This window comes from Meriones unguiculatus, chromosome 8 (genome assembly GCF_030254825.1).
Source record: "Meriones unguiculatus strain TT.TT164.6M chromosome 8, Bangor_MerUng_6.1, whole genome shotgun sequence".
Lineage (NCBI taxonomy): Eukaryota > Metazoa > Chordata > Mammalia > Rodentia > Muridae > Meriones > Meriones unguiculatus.
In genome coordinates, this window is record NC_083356.1 from 68473701 (window position 1) to 68497831 (window position 24131).

Below are 24131 nucleotides of genomic sequence, written 5' to 3' on the forward strand. Positions count from 1 at the left end.
GATTTATAATCGTACCAGTTTAGCCTAAAGTGGTGGCCAGGATGAAGAGGCCAAACATTGAAGGTTACTTTTCTCTCAGGTATGGAATGCCATGTCATGTTCTTGTACACTGCTTTGCTGAAGACTTGGATGACATCTTAGCTGGGTATGATAGTCCTCATTTCTCTTTCTTCAGTACTTGATCTCCCTGAAACTATCATCTCCTCATTCTTAGTACCCTGATTCTGACACTGTTTTGTAGATGTCTGTGATGCTGGTGTGCCCTGTCCTGGCTGGGATCTCAGGAACTGGATTCTGTCCTTTTCTGTGTTGATTTATGTCTCTTGGGTCTGGGAGGTGCTCTGCACCCTGCATTGTGGTTATTTTATCACTTGCCCCCTGCAGGCTTCATCCACAGGGAGCAACTGCAGTTGTCCTGTAAGGCTACTTACAATGTCTGTAGGGGATCCTAAATGTCATCCTAAAAGGGGGATCATTTATTCCTTGGTTTCTATGGCATTCATCCCATGGAGCCTAAGGGCTACAGACTATTCAAGCCTGGCACCTGGCACCCATCTTCCTTCTTTGCCTCACTTCATACTAGGTTCCCTGACATCTGGAAACTCTCCCCTGTACTCCAGTGCCTGGAGTTATTCTACCTACTCTGGAACCAGAGGTGTTGGCTGTGCTTAAAATACACCTACTCTACAGAGATTGAGGGAATGGCAAATCAATGACTGGCCTAACTTGAGACTCACCCCATGGGAGAGAGCCAACCTCTGACACTATTAATGATATTCTGATATGCTTGCAGACAGGATCACAAAATAATTGTCTTCTGAGAGGCTTCATCCAGAAGCTAATGGAAGCAGATGCAGAGACCCACAGCTAAACAATAGGCTGAGCTTGGCGAGTTTTGTGGAAGAGTGGGAGAATGGATTGAGGGAGCTGGAAGGGTCAAGGACACCACAGAAGACCTACAGAGTAAACTAACCTGGGCCCATGGGGGCTCATAGAGACTGAACCACCAACCAGGCCTATCCCCCCCACACACACATATGTAGAAAACATGCAGCTTGGTCAGCAGATGGGTTCCCTGACAGTGAGAGTAGGGGCAGTCTATGACACTATTACCTGCTTTTGGATCCCTTTCCCTTAGCTGGGCTGCCTTATCTGGCCTAGGTGAGGGAGTATGTGCTTAGTTCTGCTGTACCTTGAAGTGTCAGGGTGAGTTGGTACCCCTTGGGGGCCTTCCCTTTTCTGAGAAGGAGAGAGAGAATGGGGGCATAAGGGTGGTACTGGGAAGAGAGGAGGGAGGAATCTGTGATCAGGTTGTAAAGTGATTAAATAAATAAAAATAATAAAATAGACTATACCTGCTCTGATCCATGTGATCTAGCACCAAGTGGAGCAGGTCCCCGCTACCTGCCCCAGATTCCCCATGACCACTAAGAGGTTCTTCACATGCATCAGCTCTGAGTCAAGCCAAGTGAAATGTTCGACTCACCTACTTGTCTGTTATCAGATTCTAATCAGGGAATTCAAACAGACACATGAAGGCTCGCTTACTCTGAGAAAATAAGCACAGAGCGTCCAGTACAGAAGTGCCATGCACACTGAAGCAAGTAGCTGAGTCTCTGTCCTGTGCTCTGCAGATGTGACATCTGCAGCCCACATTGCTCAGGGATAAACATGGAGCCCTGCATCCGTGAAACTCATGTAGCCCTCTAAGTGCCCGGAAGTCTTAGCACTTCCTCTGCACTGCACAGAGTGCAAGCATCCTGGGTCATGCTGTGCCTTGTTGTCTCTTAGTTTGATTTCTACACATTACTGTGGATCATCCCACAACATGTCCTTGGGGAGTTTCATGGTCCCTTCCTGGGTCCCTGAGAAGAGCAAAGGGGTGTCTACCTGCAGGAGTTCTTGGTGGGTACAAATGCCTTGTTCCTCTATGGGCAATATGAGCTGTGTTAAAGTGTAGTCAGGGATGCTCACATGAATGTTTGCTCAGACACAGAGCTGCTTTTATGAGGACTGGGAGCTAGGGCAGATAATTGGAAAAGCCAACAATAGTCTTTTTTCTTTTTAACACAACACAATTTTTATTTGAGTTTGAAGAAACAACTGTGGGGCAAGCAAACTGAGAAACCGTAGTTGTTGTCCAGAAAAAGAAAATGGAGGAGAGAAGGGGAAGTATTATGCCACTTAGGCTGGCTTGGGGTTCAGACACATGGTTGCTTGTTAAGGACACCCAAAGTGATAAGGAAAGCATGCTTAGAAAAGAGAAAGAAATAAAGAAAAAATACACTTTTCTAGATAATCCAGAATACAGGCTGATCTGTGGCCCTACAAGGCTGCTATCCCAAGTTTCTAGTTGGGGGCCAGGATTCTGGGAACAAAAAGTGCAGTATCTCATTAAAGAGCTAATTATTCTACCTATCTCTTTAGCATGGCTTAAGGTGAGCCCACCTCCTTAGGGGTGGTCCCTTAGCAGCCATTTCTCAAGCACAGTGGTGGCTCTGGGTGTGGATGCCCTGATGGAGCAGGTCATAGACTGTGCCTTGCTTTCCTTCAGCAGCCCAATCCACTGATCCTGATGGCTGCTCTACCTGAGGCAGATGGTGCAGCCATCCACTCCCAAAGGACTCAGTCCAATGAGCTGTTCTCCTATTTTGCCAGGGTGTACATGGGGGCCCAGCAAGGGCAAGGATGCATCCAATGGTGAAAGGGTTCAAGAAAAAGAGAATAGTGAAGGCCTATTTTGTGAAGTTTCTGGTATAAGTCTGTAGTGGGCCAGGACACTCCCTAGAGTTAGTACCACCTGGAATTGTGGAAGCCCACCTTCCCCTCACAAACTTCCTGGAAGGGCCCTGATGATTGGCAGGTCACAGTCGGGAAAGATTGGGCAGGGGGTTAATCCTGTGGTCCTGGTCTGGATGGATCAAGAGACCCTGTGCTGCAGCAGCAGCTCAGGACTAGTGTGCACTGGAGAGACTCTTCTGGATGTCAGGTTAGCCAGACTTCTAGTGCAGACACCTGTCTGCTGTTATCCACCTGTTACCTGGGTGAGTCACCTGCAGCTTCAGCTGTGAAATGGATGGGCTGGGCTAGCAAAACCATATCAAATTCCTGCTGTGCTCCTTATCGCTTCAGTTCAGTGAGGGCCAGCCACTTCAGCCCTCGGCTCCTCAGTTTCCCCACTGTGCACTTCTCAGGTTGTTATGGTGTTTGTTTGGTTGAGTGGGGGTGGGGTGCATAGGTACATGTTCATGTGAGTGTAGGCCTGCATGTAGGGTGTGTGTGCATGCATGTACATGTCTGCAGAGGCTGGAAGTCAACCTCAGGTGTCTTCCTCAGTCACTTTCTACCTTGGTTTTGTTTGCTTGTTTGTTTGCAAGGTCTCTTACTGGGACCTGGGGCACCCCAGTTTGGTGAGGCTACCTGGTCAGCAACCTCCAGGAACGTGCCTGTCTCTGCTTTCCCAGCTCTCAGATTTCAAGTGTGTGCTATCACCATATCTGACTTTTTTGACTTTTTTTTTTTTTTTTTTTTTTTTTTTTTTTATGTTGAGAATTGAACACAAGTCCTGTGCTTGCATGGCAAGGACTTTTAATCATTCTGAGCTATATCCTCAACTCCTGCGTAGGCTGAAGTGACACCGTGCAAGTCCAGGTACCTGGCACAGATTAATACCCTGAATCTGGAATTGACACACACAAGATGGGGCTCCAGTGCACTAGCATTCAGCCACCAGCAACTGAGATTTATGCCCGGAACCCTGACAGCCTTGGGATTGAATTAAGGGTGAGGACCCTGAGCATCTGAAGCGGGAAGGATGGGCACACATCATCTGACTGGACGACTGGGTCCGCTTCACTTGTCAGGCCCTGAGGTGGGAGTTAAAAGATGGATGGGGCTCTGGGCTTCCTGCCAGCCTGAGCATTAGACCATGGTTCCCAGGACACACAAGAGTAGCCTGTGCTGTGGGTACATACCCGGCAGAGATGGCTATCGCCTCTCTCCACCCAACTTCCCCAGGAGATGAGGTGCCAGCCACATGAGCTATCACCTATGCCCCTCCCTTCAGCGCAATGACCATTATCACCATTACTATTACTTCTGGTAGGAGGGTTTAAGACAACTGCACACTGGAACTGCGTCCTCCGTGAAGCGTCCAGGTTAGGACAAGAGCCTAGGACCGACCTTGGTGCACAGGGATCCAAGCTGACGCCCTCCCCACCCTGGACCATTCCACTGTGCTGCGCGTTGAGGGTGAGCAGCAGGGTGGTTGCGCCCGGCGCCGCCACCGCCACCGCCACCGCGCCAAGCGCTCCCGCAGGATGGCGCGGGCCAAACTGCCGCGCTCTCCGTCCGAGGGCAAGGCGGGTCCGGGGGACACCCAAGCTGGCGCTGCAGCCCCTGAGGAGCCGCACGGGCTCAGCCCGCTGCTGCCGGCCCGCGGCGGGGGCTCCGTGGGCAGCGACGTGGGCCAGAGGTAGGGATGCTTGCGGGGACCAGGACCCCGCGGCTGCGCGGGAGGGGCTTCGCATCGCTCGCATTTTGTCCAGCACGAGCTCTGCTCCCCCGCGCCTGGGCTTGCCTGTAGCCAGGGAAGAGGGCGTCCTGGAGCCCCACCACGGCGGGTCTGCAGCCTTGCCTGGGGAGACTTAGACCCTGGCCCCTTGCTTCGTGGTTGAACCTAGGGCCCTGCAAGTGTGACCTGGGCTCTGGGCCAAGTGGCCCTGGCTCCACTGCTCCAGGAAGCCCCACCCGGGTGGGTTCAGCGAGGGACGCTAAGGAAAGGCAGGCACTTCAGAAGTGAGCAGCTGAGGCCCAAACAGGCTACATAGCGAACTGGCTGGCAGACAGTAAAGGCATGGGCATGCTGAGCAGCAGCTTGGTGGGCTTCCAGGATGCAGGAGGCCTTTGCAGAAGGAAGCCCACCCTTTTGATCCTCCTGCAAGCTCCAGGAAGGATGTGGCACCCCATTTCATGGATGAGGACACTGAGGTCTCTGCAGCAGTGAATCCCTAGCCATCACCTGCCTGTGCCAAGAATCCTGCTGGCTGCTGCGGGGGAATGAAATGAATCAGACCTGGTCTGGTGTGGGCACATCGTGAGCTCGAAGCCTGTTCTGGTAGCAGTTGGGGCAAGACTATATGGGAACAGGCCAGGCAACTTCCTGAGCACTAGCTTTTAAGGGTGAACAAGAAAGAGTTGGCAGGGCTTTCTGGACAGAGAGATGGCAAAAACCCTGGGTGGGGTGTCGGTGCTGGGTCAAGCCTGATGGGTTGGCAGTGGCTGGGCCCAACAGATGGCTGGACTAAGGTGATCAGAGCTCCACCACTTCTTCCCTTGCCTCCCCCATTTGCACCAGTTTCTCGCTTCTTACATGGGAAGGCTGCTGCCGGAAGTGGGGCCTGAGAGGGTCTCCCACAGCTGATGGGCAGCTCAGGGCAGGAGGATAGTTCATACTGCTCAAAGCCCGGGAACCTTTCCTGGCCTCTTCCTCCTCTTTGTGGACACTGTGAGCTGGTGATCCCAGAAGCTTCCTTCCCAGCTAATCTGGCCCCACGAGAGATGGGCTGCAGGAATGACAGTTTTGCCCAGAGTGCAACACAGCTTTGGCCACCTCTTCCAGGAAGCCCTTCCCCACTCATACTTCTGCATGTGGCTGCCCTTGGCCCTGTAGAACAAAAGCTGTGCTGCTGGCCCTTTGACAAGGATGGCCTCTCTCCCTGACATGCAGGGGAGCAGAGAGAAGGGAGCTGTCTACCCAGCTGGGCCCAGGCACCACCTGGGCCTGTAGCTGACTTCTTAACACCTGCTGTGGTGAGCAGCTGGGAACCAAGGCAGCTGGCAGCTGAGGAGGATCGGGTTTGCTGACGTTTTCAGGCCTGTGACTTGCCTTTGCCCCTGTCCTGTGTTTGTGCTGCTGTGCAGTAAAGTCAGTGTTAGGATTGTGCAAGGCTGCCTACATACTAACAGTCAGAGCCTGGGACCTCTCCACCACCGGGAAGGCAGCAAGGTAGATATGTCTTCATAGCCCCATGCATGTCCACAATGGTAGTATGACTGTCACATAGTCCCTGAAGCACTGTATTTTCTCAGGAATGCAGTGGGCCTGGGTCCTCTCACCCCACCTGCCTGAACCCTCTCCTCTGTCTCTCACTGAGGCTTAGGATGGTAAGGAAATGTGAGCTTGGGAAGAGGGAATCTATTCCAAAGCTTCAGAACCTAGGAAGGGCTAGGTTACTAGTGAATCTCTCAATGGGTCAGGTGCTGGGGCCCCTTCTAGCTCCTCAGTACCCCTGGATCCACTTGACTGAGCCTCCTGTGGAGGACCTCCCATTGTCCTCTCTGTGGACTCCCCCTCAGCCCTATCTACTTCCTTAGGGACTTCCCGAGCCAGTGAAGGATGTAAAGAGGGTGTATGTCCAAGGAGAAGGAACTGGAAGGTTAGGAGATAGGGCCCAGCATCTGCACAGGCATGCCAGAGGCCACTTCTGAGCTGTGCCCATGGCGCCAGGGTTGGAGGACAACTGGAGGGATCAGAAGGCAGAAATGGTCCTAGAAGATGTCCCTGGTGGCATATGTTGGGGATCTCTGGAGGCTCCAAGTGACATGAGTGTATTTCAAAGTCAGTAGTGGGACCAAGAGAGCAGGCACCCCGGAGTGCTGTGATGACTATGTTGTGGATGGAAGGCTGTGAAAAGACCTAAAAGGTAGGTCTGACCCTGGAAACAGAATTTTGGCAGCCTGAGTCCCGTGGGTTCTTCACATCCCAGGAAGAGGGAGGGGTTTGAGGTTCCCACAGACACTGCCGTGGGGAGTTCCAGGGCCAGGAATCATCTCCTTTGACGTCCTGGGGTCTGAACATAAAGGTGTAGTGGTGGGAGAGCCAAGGTTGCTGGAATGGACTTGCAGGGCCTGGTGGATGCTGCAGAGGCTTGATGTATGTCTAGGCCCTCCTTCCTCGACAAGAGCTCCAGAGAAGAGCCACTGCTGTGTCCTCCCTGGGTCTTTCCTGGGGCCACCCCTTTGAGCCTGGCACAGTGAAGCAATTAGTCCACTAAGGAGAATTTCCTGTCAAAGCAGAGCCCATGAGTAGAGGCTGGGGCAAAGGTGCCAGGAACCCCCCTCCCCAGTGGCACTCCAGCCCACTTCTGACATGGCCAGTCTAGCATCAGTGTCAGCCTTACATCTGAGCTGAGCCTCCCCATACTTGTACACTCATCACAGCTGTCCTAAATCAAAGTGTCTGAGGACTAAAGCCCCTACCTCATGGCTTGGTGACCCACCTTCTAGGACTACCTGTGTCTTCAGCACATATCTGCAATGAACCTGCTCTCTAAGTATCTTGACACCTCCCGACATCATCTACTTCCTTACCGTTTGAAACCTCAGTAGGGACATAGCTTCACACTCTGTGGCACCAACAGCTCCATCCCTGGCAGTGATCCCCCAAAGGCCCAGGCCTTCACAAGGCAGCTTCTCAGGTTCAACATTGCCTTGATTTCTCCTGGGAAGTCCCCTGCCTGTCAATCCAGCTGAAGAGAGTAGAATCCCTCCCCATCCCCAGATGCTTTCACCCTTGTATTCTTGGGCTCAGGAAGTGACTCCTTGGATCTTCCTTGCTGGAACTTCCTTGTCCTCTATGTCTAGAACCCCATGGGCCCCACATTCCAGGATCCTGGGTCCTCACCTGCCCCACCAAGTGGCTCCTCTGTACAGCTTCCACACAGCATCTTTAGGCTCCCAAGTGCCTACTCCCTACTCTGACAATTGGGCATACCCCAGCTTTACACACTGCACACCAAAGCTCCTCCAGGGCTCACCGTAGTTGATACCATGTTGCTTCTGCAGTGACCAGTTTGCTCACTCTCCCCCTCCCTGGTATGCCTATCTAGGAATATGCATGGATGCCAGGCTCAGGGATGGGGTGTACTTCTTCCTGGTTCCTCTAATGGACAGAGGTTTCCTTATTAAGTGGTGTTGAGTTTGTGGGGGCTGTCAAAGACTGGGGGCTGGAAACCAAAGAACTTGATTTTCTCATGGTTTTGAGAGCTGGATGTGGGTGGGCTGCTCCAAGGCCTCTCCCACATTTAGGCCATCCTCCCTGGGTAGCCACACAATCTTCCCTTTCTGTGGTTTGGGTCTTGACCTCTCTCCACCAGCATGCAGTCTGCATGGGTTCCACCCATAGGACCCCATTTCAGCTTAATTTAATATAGTTAGTTATATCCTGAGTTCTAGGAGTCATGGCTGTAGCCTATGAATTTGGGAAACACAACCAGTGAAGAATAAATGGGCTTGTTTTCTTTTAGGAACCTCACTGACATGAAATTGATTATCTGAATGCCCAAAAGCATCCCCTGAGACTCAGGGTTCATGCAGTGTAGAAAAGTGGACACCCAAATATCCTGACCTCCCATCAACCCAGAGGACACCTAGAAAGGTGCCCAGCTGATCCTACCCCTTTAAGGTTCAAGTCAGGTGTGCCTGTGCCTACCCAGAGGCTCCTGTGGGGAGCCCCAGGTGCTGCAGAAAGCAACAGGTTATGATGCAGAGAGGAATCCAGGTTGGAGCCCTTGTTTGTCCTGTGTCCAAGCTCCTTGGGGCTGTCCTGCTTATGAGAGAGGCACAGTGGTACCTAGGTCACTAGTTGCTGGCATAGATCCTTCCAGGCCATCTTGAGTCTGGATGTTACAGATGAACTTGCCTTCCTTCCCACCTTCCCACCACTCCCTGCCCTCTGCAGCTCCCTTGGCAAGTTAGCTCATGTAGCTGACACATATCCCCTGGCACCAGTCCTTGGCAGGATTTGCATCAACAAATGAAGCTCATGCGCCTTACACACAGGCCATTGTTCTCTAAGGGGAAGATCTGAGCCAGGTAACATTGCCCAGACAGTGGGGACATAGACTCTTCAGTCCCAGCCTCAGGCATTCCATGCATGCAGAATGGGCTCAGGAGGCCAGATGGTACCCGTGCAACTAGGGGTCTGCACAGAAGCAGATCTGGGTTGTAAGCATCAGGTCTGGTCCTCTATGCTAGGTACCACATGATGCTGTTCCTACCATTGCAAGACACACCTCTGCTGGCTTCTCAGACCCTTCCTTATCTTAGCTCTTGGGGCAGATCTGGGTCCAGGAGGGGAATCTCAGCTATATAAATAGGCAGGGGATCTGGAGGCTCCCAGGGACCCCCAAACTTCAGACTCCCTGTAGTGTGCAGAGCTGTCCACCCACTGCCTTGAGTCTTCCAAGGGTATTCCATGCTTCACCTTGTCCACCTAGGGACCATACTAGGATACATACTAGAATACATAGCCTGGCCTCACAGGTTGTATTGGATGCTGCATAAGGTCTGCAGTGATCTTTGCTGAATCTTGTTTGCTCACCTGGAAGATAGTTGCTTTGAAAGTTGAGAGAGGCTCCATGAAGTCCTTGGTTGGAGGAACCAGTCCAGACAGCACACAGTCAGCACTCAACACAAGCTAGTACTGCAGAGTTGCTAACCCTATCATCCTGACACTGAGGCCCATCTCCATGGAAGGATAGTCTAGGGAAACTCAAGGTCAGGTTGTTTGGAGATGGACAGGTAGAGGGGTACACACAAGTTACTCAAGAAACATCAGCCCCAAGTAGGAAACCAAGGGATATAACATCAAGGGTTTACTGTGCCCAACTGTGACCCTGTATAGGGACTAGTCAGCTGTCTTCAGCTTCCTCAGTTACAGTGCTACTGAAAGGGTCACTGCTGGACACAGGGTCACAAAGAGGCCAAGGTAGACTTAACATTGAATGAGAGAGAGGCAGATCTTTGTCTCTTGGCTAAGGGCCAAAGGGCAGGGCCCTATCCTCAAGGTGGTTGTTACTCTCTCTAGCCAGAGTGCAGAGCCTGCATGTAACAGCACCAATGGACTCTGCTGCTTTCTCCAATACTGAGGGGTAGGCCTGGCTTCCACCTGCCTTGCATGCTTGGCTGCCTGCCCTGACACTACCTTTCATTCCTGGGGCTCCAGAGGTCACAGGTATGGGGACTTTAGGTATACCCCATTACTGTGGGATACTGCCTGAGTCCTGATGTGGTCCTGGACCTCCATCCACCTTGTATGTTGATGTGTCCACTCTGTGTCTCCAGGCATCATGTGGAAGATTTCAGCCTGGACTCTTCCCTTTCTCAGTAAGTTCTTCACAGGGGAGGGTCTGTCTCAGGGACAGATTCATCCTTATATCTCTGAAAACCAGGCCTATGGGAAAGGCTACTCTTGTTCAGTACCATGCACCAACAGCCAGGCAGAAACCTGGCCAGCACTTCCCAGAACGAGCATAGGCTTCTTGTCTTGAGGGCTGGGGCTGGAGACAGTGGGATTAATGATCCCCTTGGGGAGAATCTATGGACAGGACATGGGCTCCCTAGGGGTGGATGCCTGGTCTTAGTTACTTTTCTACTGCTGTGATAAGACACCATGACCAAGGCAACTTATAGGAGAAAGAGTTGATGATTGGGAATTAGTTTCAGAGGGCAGAGTCCATGACCATCATGGTGGGGAACATGGGAGCAGGCAGGCCAGGCAGGCGTGGTGCTGGAGCAGTAGCTGAAAGCTTACATCTGAACCATGAGCATGAAGCAGAGAGAGCTAACTGGGAATGGCATGGGCCTTTGGAACCTCAAAGCCTACCCTCAGTGATACACCTTCTTGTTATAACAAGGCCACACCTCCTAATCCAAACTGTTGGTGACAGGGACAAAGCACTCAAGTATGTGAGCCTATCAGGGCCATTCTCATTCAAACAATCACAATGCCCCAGGCCAGTGGCATCTAGACCTTCAGCAGAAGCCAGATGGCAGGACACAAGTTTGCCACACTGCCTGTATGGGTACTGTGTTCATGGAACCTCAGAGCCTACAGCCTCAACTCCTCTTTGGGTCCTGTGTGGGTTGAGGTCTGCAAGGGCCAAGGGCTCTGCTGGGTACTTCTCTATCTTCAGCTAAGAGTTAGGTCAAGGGACAAAGACTTTGAGACTGGGGCAACCAGAGATTCTCAAGAAAGTCTGTCATGGCATGCTCCTGGGACCCAGATCCACCATTGTCAGTGTGGTCTCCAAGTGGGGCTTCATCTGTCACTTCTATTGATTAATGCTCACAATTGGTAACCACCATTTATTTGCTCAGTATTTACAGCTACTGGCAATTTGGGGTGCTTCCATGCTCCTGTGGTTCAACCTATTATGACCCCACAGCTGTGGGCTGGGTAGATAGGGCCACAACCTATACCTCCATCCTAACTTAGGTCCCTATGGTGCAGTACATAACAGATACGGGTCAGAGGTACCCTCCACATGTGGTGCTCTCCTCCCCAGGCACCCAAGGAGCTGGACCTCAGACCTGGTAGTGGTGAGGGAACGAGGACCTGACTGTGGCTGCCAAAGGGCTGAGTCTGTGTCCATGCTGCCCCAAAGTCAGCACGTTCAAAACAGATGTTCTAGGCTTCTCAGCCCCCAGATCCCAAGAAGACTGTGCCAGGCGAGTTAGTTTGAGAAGCCTATACCCATTTTCTGAGGCCACATTGGATCTCTTCTGTTTCCCAGGTGGAGCTTGAAGACCCATATCTCACTAGCCCAACTCTGCTGCCTGTCCCCAGGCTCTGTCGGGTTGAGGCCTGGAGCATTGTAAGGGACCTTCCTGGGGAGCTAGTCTAGGACAGCAGTGAGAAGCTAGGAGAACTGTGAGCCCCACTTGGTCCTCCAAGCAGGGTCCAGAGCCACAAATGGTGTTCTACTGAACTCCTTTGGAGATTATGAAGGTTTGGCATTATGGGGCATCAGGTCTCTTCCCACTTGGCCATTGCTCTGCAGATGCAAACGGAAGCAGGTTTGAGTTAACCCTGGCAGCCTTTTTTTGGATCCTTCTTACTCACCCACCTAAGCAGCCAGTACCATAGTGGTACCCTCTAGCTCAGACTAGTGGTTGGGCCTGTGCCCTACCCAGAGTTTGTGGGCATGCTGGTGTGTGTGTAGCCAGTCTGTGAGTTTGCGGTGTGATACACGGAATGATCTAGGCCTGAGATAGCTTTCTGGTTGCATTGCCTTTGACCCCATGAGGTGCTGCTAGTCCTCGGTCCCAATCCCATCATCTCTCACTATATCCTCTCTCTCTGAGCTCATTCCCAAGGGACATAGTGAGACACATCTTAACTTCACCATTGATAAACCGCTTATGTTTGCCCCAGTTATTCTGTGATACTATGGGAGACATCATTATTCCTATTGCCAGCGATCCTATTGCCAGCGAGGAAGCTAAAAGCAGGTGAGAGGCAGGACCTGTGTCTGTCCAGCTTCCCAGTGAGCACTGGCTCTCAGTCCTTAGACCCTGCCTGCTGGACCAGCAGTTTCTATGACTCCCTGGATTCATATAGGCCCAGGGGTGCCTGTGAGCAGGAGCTATAAGTATAGCTCGCTCACAAACCCCCTCTGCTCCTATAGAGCTATGCCCTGTGCCTTCATCTTAGAGCAGGTCAAACATGCTATCTTAAACACCGATTGGAGTAAAATAGATAGCTTTAATCCCTGTTTTGTGTGGTGCTACAGGAAGTGGGTGGCCACAGTTCATTAAAAATTTAAAAGTGAAAAAGGATTCATTGATTTCTCTGGCGTTGTAGAACTCTGACATCAAGGGAGCCAAGTAGTCCTTGTGGCTCCTCCTGGAGAACACTGTCAGCCATAGAAGGGCACTGCCCACAAAACACCTGGGGCCATACAAATGGGTGTTGTTGGACTAATGGGAGCCGTGCTGGTGAGGGGCTGTGTTCTGCTGATAGGGTGACATTAGGGTCAGCCTGGCTCAGGAGGGTGTCATTAGCCAGTCAGTTTTCCGGAGCTGGGGGAGGATGCCAGCAGGAGGCAGGGTTGAGTGTCATAGATTCCAGGTTGTTCACTGAGCAGTACAGGGCCATGGTGACTTCTTGGTCTTCACACATGGCTGAATTTTCTGATCTCAGCATGCTCCTGGGAAGATGACAAGAAGGACAGGAAATAGCCTCGAGGCCACAGGACCCTGGAGAGTGGAGCTGGAAATGGTCCTGGGCCTGGGTGGAGAACTGGGTGCTCAGGAGACCTGGGGTAGTGGTCAGACACAGTTGGGAAGCAGCAGGGGATGCCCAACAGGAGTGTTCGTGAAAATGTCTAGTGAGATGGGGTAGCAGGGTGCAGGGACAGGGCGGGGGCCGGATTCTGTCCTTCCCAGGTGGGGTCCCTGTGGCTGGAGCTCTAGCTACAAGGAAAGCAGACAAGTGCTTCTCCAGTGTGTGTCCCCAGTGTGTCCTGGGACAGCCATCTCTGATGGGGGTGGAGAGGAGGCATCAGTGGGTCAGCAATGAACACTGCCCAAGGGTAGTGTGTTAGTCCATAGACTGGTTGAGCAACAGAGGCGCTTCTGCAGCTCAGGTCAGAACCAGTGTCAGGGGTCCACATCTGAAAATAATTGCCTTGCAGGCAGAAGGCTGAGGTGGTCCCAGGCATCCTAAAAAGCAAGAGGTGGAACACTCGTGAGTCTGACTCTTCTGCTTCCCCTCTGCCTGTGAAGCCGTCAGGACTGGCTGTGTGTTCTCCCTAGTGATCTTACCTAATCCTATCACTTGTTAGAGCCCGCCTCCACACATCACAGCTGTATTTAGTTCCCATCTTCTTCCTGCCTCTTAGGGATTAAACTCCTAGCACATGCCACACTTCATGTTATACTGGCGTAAAATAGCAGAGGGCAGTGAATAGCCAGCCTGGCCACTGGGACATACCCCTAGCGGGTGGAATTGACCTGGAAGACTGCAGAAGACTCCTGTGACCATCCCTGAGAGCCTCACATTAGGGGTGGCATGAGAGTAGAGTTGTGTCTGTGCTCTAAAGGGAGATGGAGATAGCCTGCCACCTTGTTTCCTTGGCAAAGGTGTTAGTCACCTGCTGAGGGCCCTATGGGGCTGGTCAGATGGGAAGACCCTCCCTTGAGTCCTTTATTGTAGAGGAGGTGGGTGGACAGGATAGTGACACATAAGCTCCACATATGCTTTTAGGACACAAATGGTCATTCAAGACCCCATAATGACTTTCCTGTCCCCGCCCCCAGCCCCATTCAACCTGTCCACCTAGCCTCAGGCTCCTTCAAAGAGAAAGGTATACAACTGACTCTTTGGAGCCATTTGTACAGTGTCCTCTCCTGTCTGGGGCTCCTAGCATCGCATAAAAAAATAAAGCATGTTGACATATACAGGATGCAGTTTTGCACTAGGCACAGAGTAGTATACCAAGGCACTGTGGGGACATGGTGAGGTATGCTGGATAAAGTGGGGTGCAGAGGTGACATAGTGGGTACGCTGGACAATGTGGGGCATGGAGCTCCCTGGTGTACAGTGTAATTTGTGGGGCACAGCGGTGACATATTCTGGAATATCAGGGTGTATTGAGGTAGAATGGGAATGCTCAGTGAAGTGAGGTTCAGAAGTATAGTGGGATATGCTGGGGAACACCAGCCATTAGCGCTGAGTTGGCCCCTACTTGCCTATGGGAAGCTTGACTTGCTGTGAGGTCCAGGGTGGACCCAGTCATGGCCCTGCACCAAGCCCCAATGGTGCCTTGTTCCAAGCAAGATGACCAGGTCCTTGGACTGTTAGGGAACTCTATGAACGGCCGAGCCACTGTAACCCAGACTCCTCCCCCAGCCTATGAACAGGACATATGGCAAGGCTGCTGTGCTTGCCACTAACCGGGTTTTAGGGGATACTGATTAGTTTTTTTTTTTATTGTATTTTTATTGAATTTATTTATTTACTTATTTGGTGTGTTCTTGTTGGGACATACATGTGCCACAGCATGCATGTGAAGGTTCGATACCTTCGAGTAACTCAATTCTCTCCTTCCACCATGTAGGACCTGGGAATCAAACTCAGGTCCCTGGGCTTGGTGGCAAATGCCATCACCCACTAAGTCATCTCCTGCCCTGATAGTGACTATTTAAAATACTTTGAAGACTGTTGGAATCATCAGCCCCAGCCAGGCACTGACATTAAACTGTCTTGACAGAGCCAAGGCCTGATCAGAGGGAAGAGATGTCCAGAGTCCACCCTCACCCTGGGCTTGATGCCCCTTCCCCAGGAGACAGGATCTAGGCTGATGTTTGTCTCCTTTGACTACCGAAAGGCAGCACCCTTCTCCATGCCCTGCAGGACCCTTTCAGACAGCAAGATGTAGGGCACAACTCAGAAGTGGCTTCTACTCTTCTGAGTTGTGACCCTACACTGTGCTATGGTCCTTGGTGCTGTGTCCCACCTCATTCCATCCTGTTGGAGTTGCAGCCTGTTTGGGAGGATTTACTGGTAGGAGCCATGTGTCCATCACAGTGAGCCTTGGACCATTCAAGAGCACATGACTGCCCCTCTTCACAGAGAGAAGTGCTACAAGCTGGCCACACCTGCTACAGGATCCCACACTTGGACTGCTACCATCCTTCCTGTGTCAGCACTAGGGTTTTCATCTCCTGCAGAATGGGATGGGCAGGGCACAGGACCATGTCTGAAGCTCCGGCATAGAGAACTCCGGCTTATCTTCCCTTAGTCACAGTGTTAGTCTCAGTGAATACACAGCTCTTCCTGGGTGTGGCAAGGAGACATCACTGGGCAGTCAGGCACTCACTGGATATTTACCCTGGGTGATCTTAGGACCTCAGAGGCTGGCCTGTGTGCAGTGGCATGGGAGGTGGAGGATGGAGGTTAGAGGACAGATGACCACAGGATGGCTAGAGGGGTAGCTCACAGATCACTGCTTCCTACTAGCCCTTCTGACCATGCTCCAGATTGTAATGCTTACAGGCCGCAGACTACAAATGTCAGAGGCTGCTGGGCATAGTGACTATGAGCTTCTATTCAGAGCTTTTACTTGTACTAAGATTTGAGCACCCAAATGCCTGAAGAGCCATGGGTGCCATAGCCCTGATCTGCTTGGGGCCTGGAGGGCTCTGGATGCTGGTATACCAGTGGCTGCAGGTGTACCAAGGGGAGGCTTTGGGGGGACCAAAGGCTCCTTTAGACACAGACCTTGATGGTCTGAAGTAGGGACATTGTCCCTCCCAAGTTCTTCTCAGCTTCTGTGGTTTTGTAGGAACCCAGCTGGGCTTGGGGCTCTGGTCCTCGCCTGAAGCTCCAGCTCCCGCCTTGGATCTGAGCCCACTGGCCCCAAGCCCCAGCCTTCTCTCCTCCCTCAGGGTCCAGGTGGAGTTCTATGTCAATGAGAACACCTTCAAAGAGCGGCTCAAGCTGTTCTTCATCAAAAACCAAAGATCCAGTGAGTCGGGGGTCTGGAGTACTCTGGGAAGAGAGGGATGGGCAGGGTTTGGGAGTCCAAGGAGATGTCCCAGCTATATGGGCAAAGGGAAGAGGTCACCTTGGCTTCCCATCTCCTGAATGGCACACCCCCAGAGAGGCCTGACCTGTTGAGACATGCCATGCCCCCATGCTTAACACTGAGTTGAAGTTGGCTACACTGTCCATGGACGCCAGCTGAGTCATCTCCCTGTGTCACTCCACCCCCACCCTAGGGACCCCCACCTCCATGCTTCCCTTATTCCTTCCCAACTTTAAGCTTGGCCACTCTAGACCTACCTGGGATGCAAGAAAGGGCTTGGAGGTAAGGCTGTGGCTCCAAGTTCAATAAATCTGTTCCCACGAGTGAAGTGGGAAATCCCCTGTACCCCAAGCCCCTGCACCCTAAGCCCCTACGCTGGAAGCCTTAGTGCTTTATCTAGTGCTCAGAGGGGTCTGTTGGGAAGGGTCTTTCCTCTGCACCTCGAGTACAAGTGTGAGACAGAGGTCTGTGTGGGGCCACTTCAGGAGGGGTGGTTGAGGGACCCGAGCAGGGTGGGTAGGCCCGCTCCTTGATGCTCTTGTCCTGATATCACCCTCCCTACAGGCCTGAGGATCCGGCTGTTCAACTTCTCCCTCAAGCTCCTCACCTGCCTGCTGTATATCGTCCGTGTCCTGCTTGACAACCCAGACCAGGGCATCGGATGGTGGGTGACCTGTGGGTCCTGAGCTGAGCCTTTCCATTGTACCCCACTGGCATTGCAGGTGTCTGTATGGGAGACTTGTAACCTCACCAGCTTCCCCAGAGCTTTGGGAGTCTTCCCTTCCCCCAGTGTGACCCTATCCCAGAGTCATGCCCAGGAGCCACTCAGTCATGCCCAGGATGGTGACTGGATTAGTGAGGACAAGCCCCCAGTGTGGAGCTGAATATGCAGCCACAGTGTGTGTTTCAACCACCTTGAGGAAGAGGTGGCTGCTGGCAAATGAATTATAGGAGCCCAGCAGATGAGGCTGGGAATTCTTCCTCTAAAGTCTTCTCTGTAGTCTTCTCACTGCCCTGGCTGCTTTGAGATGTCAGTGCTATTTCCCAGCCCAGATCCTTGCAGGGTGCCATTGTCTTCCCTGAAAGCCATTAGCCTCTCTGTGCTTTCGGATTCCCTGGCATGCTTCTGGCTCATCTAGGGGCTGATCCAGACTTCCCTCAGTGCTAGGATTGTCTTGAACTATGTCCTGTGAAGTTTGGAAGCTGGGCCCTGGACCACCTGAATACTTGTCACTCCTACCTCTGCTCTGTCCCTTTTACTCTCTCCATTCTCTTCTGAGGTGACACTTGTCCCCAAAAATCTGAGTTCCTGCATTCATCATCTCCCACATCCCTCTGAGAATGCTGAGCCTGGCCTTTCCCTCTGTTGGTTACTTCCACTGAGTCCATTTCTTTTGAACTCAGTAGGCCTCTGATTTGCATACCAGTGGATTTGACAAGTGGGCTCAGATGACACAGGGCTCCTTAGTCAGAGCCTAGGGTTTGAGTGCCTCTGCTGGACCATCTGTGGACCCTGCCAACATTGAGTTACCTCTTGGGCTACTTAGAACGGACTCTTCCTAAACTGCTGGGACCCTGGAGCCTGTGTATAAATTTTACTGAATTCTGTTTTCAATTTGTTGCCCAGTTTCAAGCAAACTGGGGTTCCTAGACTAGAAACCCTCACATGCATTGAGAACAAACCTTTCATCACTGTCCAGGACAGAGGAGGGAAGAACCCTCTGTAGTTGTCTGAGAAGAAATAGAGGTTATAACTGACTTTAAACACTCTTTTCTGGGTCTGTTTCACCTTTTCCAAGTCCCAAAGGCTTTCTGCTTCCACTTCTCTAGAAAACCCAAGTCTGTTGTATTGATCACTGTCATGAGCAAGAATAGTGGATGGGAGGGTAGGTAGATGATGGATGGATGAGTGAATGATGTACAACCCGATGGGTAGATGTATGGGTAGTTGGATACATAGGACACGAGATGCTGAGTAGATGTTGGGTAAGAGGATGGATTAATAGATGGATACATGTATTACAGATCAGGTGATGATGGATAGGTAGATGCATGGACCATCGATGAGGTAAAGGGTGGATAGGTGAGTGGTTGCTGACAAAAGATGAATAGATAGATGTTGGCTATGAGGATGGGGGGGTGAATAGCTCAGAGACTTCTGTGGGTACTGAGTGCAACAACCCAATAGTACTCAGGTGAGAAGGAGGTTGATGTGAGAGGGTAGGAGCTGCCCCTTTCTGGGTTCTGTGAGGAGCGAGGTCCCTATGATAGTTGAGCCTGGTGCTGGTCATAGTCTGGAAAAGAATTAGCATGTTGGCTGTGTACTGCTACCTCTCAGCAGCATATCCAAAGATGCTTGGATACACATATCTTCAAGTGGCTTGGGGATGAGGGTCACTGATTTATCTCCTTAGAATGGGAACAGTCCTTGTGAATCTTAAGAACTATGCAGGCTTGTTCCGGTAGCTCTGACCTCCAGAGCATATAAATGTTCACACTGTGACATCTGTGGTTGTACAGGGCCCATCCCTGGAGCTTGTTGCCGGCACGAGCAGAGTCCTCACTTTCTTTAAAGCAGCATCTCACTGTGGGGCCCAGATCTCCAGACAGGGATGTGTTCTCTATGCCTCTTGATTAGAGAGCCTCCCTACATGGTCACTGCAGGCTGGGGAGGCTCCTCAAGTCTTAGAGCACCAGCTCCAGGTGGGACATACAGTAGGCCCTGAGTGAGCAAAAGCAGCTCTGGAAAGAATCCTTAGAGTTAGCCCTGGAAGTCTGTGGCTGGGCCAGTGCTTTTGTCTCTTTACAGCTGGGGCTGCACGAAGTATAACTACACATTCAATGGCTCATCCTCCGAGTTCCACTGGTGAGTTTGCTCCTGGCTCCCATTTGTCAGGCCACACTGGGCCAGGGCCAAGGCTGGGGTAGACAGTGTGGTGGATGGGAGTTCAAGTGTCCAGCTCTAGTGCAGCCAGTGCTCAGCCTCAACCTGAGGTCCATTCGTTCCCTGGGACATGCTCAGCTGCACCTTGCACACTGGCTGAAGTGAGTGCTGAGGATATTTCCCATCAGAGGAGAGTGATTTAGAACTGAGCAAACATCAGTTTCTCCACTTACCTGGCCATTGGGCTCTCTCTACCTTGGTGACATTCTTCTGAAGCCTGGAGAGGAAGTAAGTGCCCTGGTGGTTGTGAACCTGTCCAGGGCTCACCTCCCTTCCTTTCCTAGGGCTCCCATTCTGTGGGTGGAGAGGAAGATGGCTCTGTGGGTGACCCAGGTGAGTCCCAACCAGCCTCTCCTCCCTGCACAATGGAGGCTGATCCTCTGGGCTCAGCAAGGAGAGGGCTCAGGTTAAATAGGAGAGCTGAAGTCCTGAGTCTGGTAAGCAAGGGACTCAGTCTTCTTCCTGCTGACCCGCCCTATCCTTACTGTCTTCCTGGGAAGTAGAAGTGGGAGTCAGTAATTCAGGCCACCTTCTGGGAGGGGGGGAGTCTTCCCCAGCCCTGTCCCAGAGGCCTGGGTCCCCAGCCTGGAGGATCCCGAAGAACTCACAGATGCCTGTAGTGCAGGCTCCATACCTACCCAAGGCCCAAGGAGTACTACCAGCTAAGCCTCACTGCCACCCCCACCTTCTAGGGTAGTTTTAGTGGTGCTCTTCACGTCCCTCACCTCTCCTGCTTCATCTGTCCTGATTGCCCACAGAGGTTAGGCCCTGTTCCCACATCTGCTCCAAATCTTTCTGCTCTCTTCACTCAGGTCATTGTGGCCACAATAAGCTTCTTAGAGACCATGCTCCTCATTTACCTCAGCTACAAAGTGAGTTCCTCCCTGTGTCTACCCTGCCTGATTCCCCACGATGCCCCTTCTCCATAGCCTTTGCCCTAGCCCCCATAATCCCTAATTCAAAGACTTCCCATTCCTAGCCCTTACCTCTCCCTATTTTTCAAGCTCCCAGCCCCCTTCCCTGAACCTAATTACCCTATGGCCCTGTCCCTGCCCCTCACTGGTTCTGAAGTCCCTCTGCCCCCCCACCCCCACCCAGGGCAACATCTGGGAGCAAATCTTCCATGTGTCTTTCGTCTTGGAGATGATCAACACACTGCCCTTCATCATCACGGTGGGTAAGCCCCAGCCCCCAAGCTCTGCTACCCAAACCCCATCTGACCTCTCCCCTGCACACCACAGGTCTTCTGGCCACCTCTTCGGAACCTGTTCATCCCTGTGTTTCTCAACTGCTGGCTGGCCAAGCATGCACTGGAGAACATGATCGTAAGTAAGGTCTGGCCCTTGCCAGCTCCAGGAGAATAGTTTTCCCACCTGCTGGCAGGTCCAGGCAGTGGCCAGGAAACTGCATGCCACAGTAATGCATTGTAGTCTAACCTTGGGTTTCCTCTTTCTGTGAAGACAGCTTTTCCAGGGCTGAGAAGGTGGGAGAGGGCGTGGGGTCTGAGCAAGCATAACCAGACCTGGGCCACAAAACCAGGGCCAGATGAATGCAGGCTCCAACTAGCCCCCTGGCTAGCTAGCCTCTGCTGGATGGACTATGCTATACCATTTCCTATAAATGGTAGCCAGGATGATCACTATCTCCCTAGTGGCCTGCCCCTCCTGGCCAGTCCCCTTGACTCAGCCCTATTCTAGTTATACAGTGACAACAGTTTTGAAATCAAAGGTTATCTGCCCTCTGGCATATCTTGACCTCACCCCAGGGCATGGCTGATCCTGTGACCAAGCTAAGGTCAGGGTGACCAGCACAGGTCAAGATTGCCTGTAACCCTCCCCTGGGATGGAAGTGTGACCAGATCTCTGCTATTATGCATGAGGGTGTCTGTGGGTCCTGCCTTCTGATGGCTGCATTCTCTGCAGAATGACTTCCACCGTGCCATCCTGCGCACACAGTCAGCCATGTTCAACCAGGTGCTCATCCTCTTCTGCACCCTGCTATGCCTTGTCTTCACAGGGTGAGTGCCCTAGACATCTCATGGTCCCATCAGGTGACCATGGCTAGCACAGTCCTGGGGCAGATCTCAAACCTAGAAGACAGGCCAAGAGACAGTGGCAGATGGGACAAAGCTGACTGTAGAGCTTAGCTCCAAACTCTTGCTTCCAGGGCTCAGGGATTCAACGGCCCAACGTCTGAACTTGCAGGTGCCTTGCCCAGCTTGCTGTGTTTGCTACTCTGAAGGGAACTGGCCCTGGGCTGATTGGGGACCATTTGGTTTGATATCCAGCTGAGAACAGAGTCTAGAAGCAGCCAGAGTCTTTTGGAGAGTCACCTAGAATGGGGAACTTCTGGTCACATTGGCAGACCTGCCAGCCTCCTGCATCTGCCTGTGGAGTAGCTCTGCTCCATGTCCTTAAAAGGCCTAGTCACTCCTGATATCCTTCAGGCAAGGAGTGGCTGCAGGGCCTAGAGGACTGGTTAGCAGGGCTTGGGGTTAGGAACTGCTGGTGCTTTTGGCAGCCCCACCCCATCACTGTTGCAGCCACACCCCTTTGCTATACTGAAGGGGTTCTCTCACCATTGCAGCCCCACCTCCTTACTGGTGATTAGGATGAACTGCTTTCCCAGGCCCAGACGTAAACTCAGCCTGGGAGTAGGGGGCAAGGTCCACTTGTCTGTGATGGGCATCCAGGCCCAGCTCCACATCTTCACTCAGTACCCCAATGATCAGGGTGTAGTACTTAGATACTAAGACTGGTAGAGCCTTACTCCTCTGAAGGGGCAAGGTGGGAAGGCCCTGTTTCCCTATCTGCAGCAGCCAAGTCAGGCAGCCCCACTCCACATCACAGCCCTGTCTCTTACCATTCACCTCCTCCCATCCATGGCGGCAGCCCCTGCCCACACTGCTACAGCCCTACTCTTTGGATTTCTAGGACCTGTGGGATCCAGCACCTGGAAAGGGCAGGTGGGAACTTGAACCTGCTGACGTCCTTCTACTTCTGCATCGTCACTTTCTCAACTGTGGGCTTCGGTGATGTAACACCCAAGATCTGGCCCTCCCAGCTCCTGGTGGTCATCCTGATATGTGTGACCCTTGTGGTACTCCCACTGCAGGTGAGTCCTCATGCTCAGCACAGGGATAGCCAGGAGACATTCCCTGAGGAGTGACAAAATGACAGGAGGGGTCCATGGGGGTTGTGAACACACTGAACACACTCTAGAAGGCCATACCTGGGAGAGCACTGGAGCCAGAGGAATTCCCAGTTCTCTGGTGAGTCACTGCAGAGGTTCTCCCTTGACTGGTGAACAGTGAGGTGGTGTTCTGCCCAAGAGCATCTACAGACCATAGGCTCTTCCTTCCAGAGGGTCTTTGGTGCCCAGGTGACCCCTTAAGAACCTATACAGAGACAGATTGTGGGGTGAACTTGCCCCTCTTTCCCAACCACAGCCAAGCAACTTTCAGGGCCACAGGGTCAAATTGAGGTGTCATTGCTTACTCTGAGCTCTGGCCTTGCAGCACTGAGCCCCAAGCCCCACAGGCACCCCCTACTTCTCCATGGCTGGGAGCTGCCTGGCTCCCCAGTGCCATTGTCCAGAGTATGCTGCACTGAAAGCCAAAAGTGCTAATTGTATCCCTGTCACCCATCTGTATCTTTCCAGGCATTTCTCCCCCCACCTGTCAGCTTCTCTGTCCAGAAGCCAGTCCTGGAACATTCAACATTCTGCTGCTCAGCTTCTGGTCTGTGACCTCATTCCTAGCCTTGTTCAAAGGCCCTGCCCTTCTCCAGGCAGCTGAGGTTTTAATGAGGTCTAATCCACAGAACTTTCCCCTTAACATTTTCCTTTCTAACCTAAAAGGACCATTCCCTCCCTCAATCACAAGTCTGTTCTCTTACAGGGTTTAAGGTTAGCTTCTCACACAGAGGGCCAAGCGCACTCAGAAGGGAGTGTGTACGGTAGGATGGGGGTGGGCCTGCCTCAGCCCCAGGCACACCGCTCCATTTCTCCAACAGCACTTCCACTCCTGAGGCTCTGCATAGAATGCTCTGAAAGGTGTCTTCAACCCTTCCTTCTCTGGTTCAGAGCTTCTTGGATCCTTGCTATCCTGGCCAGGCCTTTCATAGTACCCACCTGTGATCTCAGCCTTCAGGAGGTTCAAGACCAACTCCCCATGTGAGGACTGGGGCTGTAGTGTGCAGGTGTCTCCCAAGACTGCTGAAAGGTGGCCACACACCACGGACTTAGAAGCAGACACAGGTCCAGAATCAGGTCTCAGAGCTCTAACATCATGGTGTTCGCCCTGCCTCAGCTTGTGGCCCTCAGCGTCTCTTGGCCTACAGACAAATCATTCTAAATTATCTGCCCTGCACATGGCCTTACCTTCTCTTCCTCCTACCCCCTTCTCCTTTCTTCTAGCTGCACTTGGCACCCTTGTCAGCTCCTCCAATATGAGCTTTGATGGTATGACACCCAAGATTTAGCTGTCAAAGCTCCTGGTAGTCATCCTGATCAAGCATCAGGTTCCTGACATAAACGCCACATCCTGATCTCTACAAAGGCCCCTTTTATTTTTCCAAATGAAGTCACATTCTGAGGTTCCGGGAAGTCATATTTTTTGGGAGCCCACTTAACTCGATATAGATCCTACCCTCACTGTGCTGCTGCCCCACCCCCTCTGCAACGCCATCAGAACTCCCTCCTGGCTTCTCACCTCCTAGCCCCACCAGCTATTCAGTGACTTGTCCATGATACCCTGACCTATCAAAAGTTAAAGACAGTGTCAGGGAGGGGTCAATGGACAGGCAGCCCAATCC

The 24131-nt window shown here is 52.2% G+C and overlaps 1 protein-coding gene across 11 annotated transcripts in view; it reads left to right on the plus strand.

The window, feature by feature from the left end:
- Nucleotides 1–24131, plus strand: part of Kcnt1 (potassium sodium-activated channel subfamily T member 1) — a 56514-nt gene that overhangs the window by 9923 nt on the left and 22460 nt on the right. For 3 of the 11 annotated variants that reach the window (XM_021641051.2, XM_021641049.2, XM_021641050.2), the window contains exons 2-10: nucleotides 16234–16313; nucleotides 16938–17037; nucleotides 19183–19239; nucleotides 19602–19650; nucleotides 20130–20189; nucleotides 20416–20490; nucleotides 20559–20642; nucleotides 21240–21334; nucleotides 22251–22431. In XM_021641051.2, the coding sequence (XP_021496726.1) occupies nucleotides 16234–16313; nucleotides 16938–17037; nucleotides 19183–19239; nucleotides 19602–19650; nucleotides 20130–20189; nucleotides 20416–20490; nucleotides 20559–20642; nucleotides 21240–21334; nucleotides 22251–22431 (781 nt within the window). Of the gene's footprint in view, nucleotides 1–3661; nucleotides 3784–4105; nucleotides 4475–10125; nucleotides 10168–16233; nucleotides 16314–16937; nucleotides 17038–19182; nucleotides 19240–19601; nucleotides 19651–20129; nucleotides 20190–20415; nucleotides 20491–20558; nucleotides 20643–21239; nucleotides 21335–22250; nucleotides 22432–24131 lie in introns of those variants that run through there. The other 8 variants (XM_060389696.1, XM_060389695.1, XM_060389694.1 and 5 more) reach the window with 8 other exon arrangements.